An 8,364-nucleotide genomic window follows, 5' to 3' on the forward strand; every position below is an offset into this window, starting at 1 on the left:
AGAAAAGGCTTCGGCAGGGGGATCTTGGGGGTCTCCTTCGTTTCCCCTTTCCTTCAGCGTCTCCCCCCAAGGGCTGCCAGGTCGAGCCTTATGGTTTACTGCTCCGGAAGCCTCCTGGCAGGAGCCCACCTGGGGGCGCACACTGGGACCCATGCGGAACAGCGGATCCGTGCGGAGACACGTTATCCAAAGGGATTCACACGGGCAAGGACGCAGGAACACATACACACAAGCACTCCAGCGCACAGCCTACGCGCAGGGCCATTATCTGCTCCGCGCAAACACAGAGACCCCAAAACGCACAAAACCGCACATTTACAAAATACACATGGTTACCAAATCTCATCCTCGCAATCACTCCCAGATCCAGCTCGTCGCAGTATCTGATGCAGTATTCGTCTTTGTCTCTCTCAGTCCGGCGCACACACGCACCCCACTCAACAGAAATAGCCCAGGCTTCCACTGCCCCGGCCGCGGCTGTCGGAGTAGCGGCCGAGCGCACCGCGCGCCTCCGAGTCCTGGGCCAGCAGCAAGGCGAGCCCTTCTCTCCTCCGCGCCGGACTTCAGCTGCGCCCCTCTACCGCGTGGGCATTCGCTACCCGCCAAAAAGAGGCCGACAGGAGTCCTCACCGAGTCCAGCCTCCTTCCAGCCCTCCCCTCTCCAAACGAAAAGAAAACGGAAAGCCAACCTTTCGTCTCCATTCTGCACGCATTTGGAGAGCGGTTGGTGGACGAGCGACCAGCAGAATTGCTTCCACTGCGACGTCCCCGGTCGCGCGGAGACAGCCCCAGAAAAGGAGCTCGGGGCTGGACACTCTTAAGAGTGGCCCACGCTGGACTCTTCTGCCCTCAAGGGGGGACTGCGGCCAGGTTTAAGTTCAAGTGATGGGTACGAGGGAGATAGACCGACGCCCAGACGGCCCGTGTCGCCAAAGACGAGCAACTCGGTCCTGCTGGCTTTCTGGGAGCGCAGGCCAGTCCTTGGCCAAAAGATTTGGGGCCGCTCTGCTCCCTGACTCTGGAAGGGGTGGTCTAGGGGCGGGGGACCGCGAGAATCAGCACGCCCGGGCCCCTCCTCCCTGCGGCCGCGAGGTGGGAAGGGCCAGGATCCGAGCTTAGCACCTCCCCCAGAAATGCAGCACTTCGGCCCCCCACCCCCGCCTTTCTCCTAGGGGCGCTCCCTCCCGCCGCCTTCCCAAGGGCGCCCTTCTCCTGCCCCATCTCCCTTATGCTGAAACGCTCGGTGCCCTTTTCTCTCCTCCCCGGCCGGTCCCCTCGCCCCCAGCCTCCGGGTGTATCCCCCTCTCCAATCCCCCTCCCCGCCGGATTCCGCCGAGCCGGAGCGCTGAGGGCTGCGCACGGGTGGGGGAGCCGCGCCAGCCTCGCGTAGCGACTCTGACGCCGCCGCCGCCGCCCTCCGCAACCCAGCCGGTGCCCCGCGGCAGCTCCGCAGTGCACTCGCCGCTGCCTCTCCGTCAGCCCCGGCGCCCGCCCGCCCGGTCAGTCCCGGAGCAAGCCTCGAGTGTCTGCTGAGAGGGTCATGAGCCAGAGCGCCCCGGGGCGCTGCGGGGAGATCGAGCGAAGATAGCGGCCTCACATCCACCGGCCCTCGTCTCCTTGTCTCCGCGTTCCCGGCCCCTTCTGTCCTTCCCCGAGTCCCCTCGGGCCCCGCCGCCACCATGGCCACCCTGCTTCGCAGCAAGTTGTCCAACGTGGCCACGTCCGTGTCCAACAAGTCCCAGGCCAAAGTGAGCGGCATGTTCGCCAGGATGGGCTTTCAGGCGGCCACGGACGAGGAGGCGGTGGGCTTCGCGCACTGCGATGACCTCGACTTTGAGCATCGACAGGGCCTGCAGATGGACATCCTGAAAGCCGAGGGCGAGCCCTGCGCGGACGAGGGCGCTGAGCCGCCCGTCGAGGGTGACATCCACTACCAGCGCGGCGGCGGCATGCCTCTGCCGCCCTCGGCCTCGAAGGACCAGGCCGTGGGGGTTGGTGGCGAGTTCGGGGGCCAAGACAAGCCCAAGATCACGGCGTGGGAGGCGGGCTGGAACGTGACCAACGCCATCCAGGTGAGTGCGGGGCGCGCCGCCCCTGCTAGGGGATTCCCAGCTATGTCTGCCCTCCCACCCCCATCCCACCCTCTAACCCAGCGCTCTAGGCTCTACCCGGAACCAAGTCTCCGGATAATCTCGGACGCGGGATCCCCTCCTGTACCTGGGATCTCCCCTTCCCCTATCCTTTCCAACCCTAAGCGGGGATTTCTGTCCCTAATCATGTCCCCTCCCAAGACTCCAACCGCAGGACAGCCAGGCTGGGGTGCAGCCAGAGATACCTGTCCCGAGACCCTGCGAAAGAGAGAAAATGAAGAATGTGAAACCTGGGAGGAGTTTGGGGCGGGGGGGGGGGCGGGGAGCAGGCTGAGGGAGAAAGAAAATCAAGATTCCAGGCAATGGTACCACCTGGGTCTCCGGAATGGATTCACAGTTGCATTTTCGGAACGAAACTGCTGAGCTGGGAGTCTCCTCCCCCGAGACACACGCACAGACTCGCGCACACGTACCTAGGCAGGCACACATGCCCACCGCCCCCTCCCACGAACAAACGCGCGCGCACAGGCGCACATGACATGCATCTATATATAGACCACACAACTATCCCCACAGGCACCTTCAGACATCCCTACACCCCCCACACAGAAGCACATACCTGTACATACCAAACACACACACACCCTTTTGACCCTAACACTTGCAAACACACTTATGCAAACGAGGCCCAGCCCGCACTTTAATGTGTAGACCTTTTGGGAAATGCAGGGCACACGCACGTGCGCACACAAAAGCACGTGTGTGCAGACGCAACCAGCGTGCAGACTCTCCCCTTTCGCCCGAAATCCCGGATGCACAGCAAAGAGGCTACCAGACCCGCTTGACCCTGCCCTCAAGCGAAGAGTATTACGGCCTCTGCTGTCCTGGCCCGCCACCCTTCCTTTCAATTTTCAACCCCTTTCCCCCCACCAGGCGGCGCCGAACTCCGCCAGGAGCAGGTTTCGAGTCCGCAAACGACCCCAGGAGCATGCTGGGGAGGTCAGGTCTCGGCTTGTGGGGTGAAGGAGACCCCAGCCCTAGGCACCCCCGAGCCGTGAGATTTGGCCCTGCGAGGTCCCGGGAGCACACGGTCGTTGGAGCGCAGAACTTAGGTTTTCCCCGGGAGCAGAAGGCCGTGGCAGGGTTGTTTGGGAGCCCAGTCTCAGTAGGGCTACCCAGGGCCCTGCGAACTGGGAGGCTCGACCCGAGGCGCCTCTCGCTCCAGGGCCCGCGAGACGGCCACGCCGGACCAGTGGTACCGGGTCGCAACCTCCTTCCTTGCAGCGCGCGCGGTGGTCTGCGGCGCCGTATAAGGACGCGTTCGGTAGGCCTGGAGGGGGGGGGGGCAGGGAGGAAAGCTGGAGGCCCACAGCCCACCACTACCCCGAATTTCGTTAGCTTTTCTTCCCTCGTGAATTCTAAACCCTTCTCCGGCAGCCATTCAGTCTAACCCTGCAGCTTCTGGCTCTGGAGCCATCAAGCCTTTCGCACAGCGCCTGCGCACCACCACCCCCTCCTGTAACCCCACCAACTGCTTGCCTCTGCCACCTTGACTTAGTGCCCTCTCTTCCACATAACCAACATTGGCCTTGCCCTAAGACACCCTACTGCCAACTCTGCCCTGCTCCCCTGCCCCTCAACGCCTCTGATCCCGCCCCCAAAAGCCATCCCAAGCTGGCGTCAGAACACCCTAGCTCTGGTCAGGTATCCCTAAGGCTCCGCCCCACTGTCAGCTCCTCTTAGCTAATCTCATTTCGCTCCACTTCCGGTTTTAAAGTTCCCTTCTCAGGCTCAGTCTTGAGACACTCCCGTTTCCCCCATCAGCACCCCACTCCATCCTCAACTTAAATCCCTTCCGCCCTCTCCCAGTGGCCATGCCTAGCTCCCTACCTTTCTCAGCGCCCTCCAGCCCCTTCTCTTCTCTTCCACTTCTTCCCTCCTGGGCCTCGCTTCTGGTCCCTTTCCCAGGAATCACCTCCAAGTATCTCCACATTTCCTTTCCCTCTTTGTGCCTTCACCCACTCTCAGGCCCTTCTCCACCTCCAGGGATTGGTGGTGCAACTTTGCTTCTCAGTCCCGTCCTTAAATACCTCTCTCTGCAGATCTGATTCAGCTCTCAAGTTTCCCACTAGGCCCCCTGCACCCTTACTGCAGCCTGCCCTTAACCCTCCTCTTCCGAGGCGCAAGCCCAGCTCTCACTCCCTTTTGCGTCCTCTTCCAGCCATACCCTTAAGTTACGCCCCCAGGGCCCCTCTCCCAAAGCCGCCTTCGTTGAGAGCCCCTGTCTGGTTGCCTCTCCGCTCCACAGGGCATGTTCGTGCTGGGCCTGCCCTATGCCATCCTGCACGGTGGTTACCTGGGGTTGTTCCTCATTATCTTCGCCGCGGTCGTGTGCTGCTACACTGGCAAGATCCTCATCGCGTGCCTGTACGAGGAGAACGAGGACGGCGAAGTGGTGCGCGTGCGGGACTCGTACGTGGCCATCGCCAACGCGTGCTGCGCGCCGCGCTTTCCCACGTTGGGCGGCCGCGTGGTGAACGTGGCACAGATCATTGAGCTGGTCATGACTTGCATCCTGTACGTGGTGGTGAGCGGCAACCTCATGTACAACAGCTTCCCGGGGCTGCCAGTGTCTCAGAAGGCCTGGTCCATCATCGCCACGGCTGTGCTGCTGCCCTGCGCCTTCCTCAAGAACCTCAAGGCCGTGTCCAAGTTCAGCCTGCTGTGCACTCTGGCCCACTTCGTCATCAACATTCTGGTCATCGCCTACTGCCTATCGAGGGCGCGCGACTGGGCCTGGGAGAAGGTCAAGTTCTATATCGACGTCAAGAAGTTCCCCATCTCCATTGGCATCATTGTGTTCAGCTACACGTCCCAGATCTTCCTGCCTTCGCTCGAAGGCAACATGCAGCAGCCCAGCGAGTTCCACTGCATGATGAACTGGACGCACATCGCTGCCTGCGTGCTCAAGGGCCTCTTCGCGCTCGTCGCCTACCTCACCTGGGCCGACGATACCAAGGAGGTCATCACGGATAACCTGCCGGGTTCCATCCGCGCCGTGGTGAACATTTTCCTGGTGGCCAAGGCCCTGTTGTCCTACCCACTGCCTTTCTTCGCTGCTGTCGAGGTGCTGGAGAAGTCACTCTTCCAGGAGGGCAGCCGAGCCTTCTTCCCCGCTTGCTATGGCGGCGACGGGCGCCTCAAGTCGTGGGGGCTGACGCTGCGCTGCGCGCTGGTCGTTTTCACGCTGCTCATGGCCATCTATGTGCCGCACTTCGCTCTCCTCATGGGCCTCACCGGCAGCCTCACCGGCGCGGGCCTCTGCTTCCTGCTGCCCAGCCTCTTCCACCTTCGCCTGCTCTGGCGCAAGCTCCTGTGGCACCAAGTCTTCTTCGACGTCGCCATCTTCGTCATCGGGGGCATCTGCAGCGTATCCGGCTTCATACACTCGCTCGAGGGCCTCATCGAAGCCTACCGAACCAACGCGGAGGACTAGGGCGAGAGGGCGCCCCTCCCCGGTCGCGCCCCCGCGCTCTCCAGCTCCGGGTCCCCTTCCCGCCCCCCAACACTTCGCCCCACCCTCACCAGCCGCGCGCTCCTTGCCGCCACGCTTGGGATGCCAAGCTTTCAACATCTCTGGTTCCTAGTTTCTGATTATGCGGGGAATGGGGGTGGGGTGGGGGGCTGGGGATCCACAATCCATCCCGCCTGTGTTTCTGTTGTTCTTCCTTTTCCACGACGCCTCAGTTTGGGGGAGGAGCTGGGGGCGCTTTTGTGGGCAGGGTTTTCTGTCCCTCCAGAAGTGGCTCGGATGCTTTGGTCCCAGCCGCCGAGGTAGGAGGGCAGGGCGGAAGAGGGGACACAGCCCGCGGGCGCGAGGATTTGACCTTGGGGGAGAGGGACATTTAACGGCCATCCTGTGCTCGGAATCTGCAGCGTCCAGCCATTTCCAGCAGGAACGCTTCCCATTCCAGAGACATTTCAACCCTGAAGCGGGAAGGGCTGGCAGGGAAATCCGTTTTGGGTGGGCGATTTCCTTCCGCGACACAGAGAGGCAAGAAGCCGCGGCGGGGCCGGCTTGCCTGCGGGTTTTCAGAAATCCAAACTCATCTTGTGCAACTTATCAGATTGTGGAACTGTTCTACTGTGCGTGTGGTGTGCTCGTGGTGAATAAGATGAAATGTATATCAGAAAAAAAAAATCTATAATTTATAGTGCGGTGCATAATTATATCCGCAAATAAATAAGAAACAAAGGCGTGCGCGCAGCATTATCGTCTGTCACTTTTGCCCCTTCTCGTGGACGGGGATCCCCGCGCGGTGGATGGCAGGGAGGGGGACTTGCGCCTCAAAAAGGAGGTGAGCGTAGACGAGTGGCTGTGCTTAAAGGCTTCCCAGGGAACTCCGAGGGTGGCTCGCACCCAGACACCAAGAAGGGGGCACTCGAGGTGTCTGGGGCGCAGGGAAAGGAGTAAGGGGTGGCGGAGTTGTTTCAGTCCTCAGCCACTGGACAAGTTTGTTCCAAAACTTTTCCAGGGGGGCAGATCCGCCTGAGAATTTGGTGGACATTCTCAGAGTCCAATACTTAAAAAAAAAAAAAAAGGACGAAAAGGTTCAAAACCCCACATGTTTGTTCAATAAATCAGTACGGACAGCTCATGGGGCTGGAACTGCACAGAGTGCAAGTGAACCAACTCAGCCCTGCCCTCCTGGAGCTTCCAGTCTAGTGGTGGGAACACAGGCACTAAGCAAGGACACGCAGAAACCCACAACATGACCGCAGACTCCGAAAAGAGCAGGACATCGGCAGCATGTGTGTTGCCCGGCCTGGGCCAGCCTGGCTGTGCCTCCTTCCACAGGTCTAAGCTGAGCATCACACAGCCACCGCCAAGAAAACTGGCTATTTAGAATCCACAGCCCAGAGTCATTTGGGGTCCCAGTCTCCCTTTTCTTGTGCCTCCCGTAAGAGAATGTGTTTGTCTAATGACCCAGAGGGCCCACTCCTTCGTGCAGCAACCGCGGTGCCTGGAGGAGCGCCAGGCCAGAGGCGGTTGGGAAGGGTCTGGGCCAGACTTTCCCGGTGGGAGCTGGGAGCGAAGGACAGCTGGGCGCTTCTCCCAGTGCCCTCCCTGCCAGAGCCGCCGAGCGGGAGATTCTGGAGCTCCAGCGCCGAGGCTGAGGCCTCGTTTGGAACGGTTTATCCAGGTGCACCGGGCGAACGGGAAAGAATGGGAGAACCGATAGCTCGACAGGTTCGTGTGTGTGTGTGTGTGTGTGTGTGTGTGTGAAAGAGAGAGCGCGCGCCTGTGTGAAGATATGTGTGTGGGGTAGGGGGGGGCGTGTCTGTATTGTGTGAGCGCCTTTGATGAGTGGGTGCCATGTGTGCAGAACCTCCATGTGGGCGTGGGCTCCGTGACGCGCATCTGAAAGAGGTGACTTCGCACCACCCTGGTTCTGCAGCCAGAATGAGAGTAGGAAGGAGAGAGGCACAAGATCTCGCGCCCTCGGCGGGCCGCTGCACCTCCGACGTTTTCAACCGGCCAGTTGAGATGCCCGCTGTCGTTCGCCTAATCATCCTTTGTTAATATTGTCGGGCGCTCAAGAGCCGGGGCTGCTCCGAGGGTCTTCAGCTTCTCTTCCCCGGCGCCCACGGATGTCTTCCAGGCCTGCGGGACAGATAGGTCACCCACCTGTCCCATCTCCTACAGCTTCTCAGCTGGACCATGGCCCCCGGGGTGCGCGCTGAACGTGAGCGCTGTCTGCAGCCTGCAAAAAAGCCCGGCCATCTGCAGTGGAAGGGAAGGTGGGCGCGTCACGCTGCACCAACTCCGTCCTTCCCATCATTAAAGGGACAAGGAGATCCATCCAGGCTCCGGACTCCGGCTGCCACCTCCGCGGGCTCGCCTGGCTCCTCTCCACTGCGTTCTGGCTCCAGGCTTTGTGCTCAGTTTGCCGGAGCCAGGGTCCCCACAGGCAGGTCCTGAGGGTGGCAGAGACAGGAGAACCAGTCTTCCCAAGGGAACCCTTCACCCTCGTCCGTGGGACACCAATCCTCAGACGTACAATTAGGCTTCTGGAAGAAATAGGAGAGGAATTGATGGGAACCGTCTTCATCTCTCCCCTCCCTTCCCAAAAGCGCCTGGCGCAGTGCCTGAGCAGGAGCGAGAAGAAAGAACTCCTAAACTGTCCGAGAGAATAGGTCTAGGCAGGGCCTCGTTCGGGGGTCGAATTGAGGAGAATGGGCATCCGCGCCAACTCTCAGGACTCCCACTGGT

The 8,364-nt window shown here is 60.9% G+C and overlaps 1 protein-coding gene across 1 annotated transcript; it reads left to right on the forward strand.

Moving 5' to 3' along the window:
* The first annotated feature begins 1,679 nt into the window (after nt 1-1,679).
* SLC32A1 (solute carrier family 32 member 1) lies at nt 1,680-5,586 on the forward strand. Its single transcript, XM_007934663.2, has 2 exons — nt 1,680-2,072; nt 4,399-5,586. The coding sequence occupies exons 1-2, from the start codon at nt 1,680-1,682 to the stop codon at nt 5,584-5,586; spliced, it is 1,581 nt and encodes a 526-aa protein (XP_007932854.1).
* Nucleotides 5,587-8,364: the final 2,778 nt, after the last annotated feature.

This window comes from Orycteropus afer, unplaced genomic scaffold, assembly GCF_000298275.1.
Source record: "Orycteropus afer afer isolate SDZICR_OR568_19922 unplaced genomic scaffold, OryAfe1.0 scaffold00020, whole genome shotgun sequence".
In the NCBI taxonomy this organism is placed as follows: Eukaryota; Metazoa; Chordata; class Mammalia; order Tubulidentata; family Orycteropodidae; genus Orycteropus; species Orycteropus afer.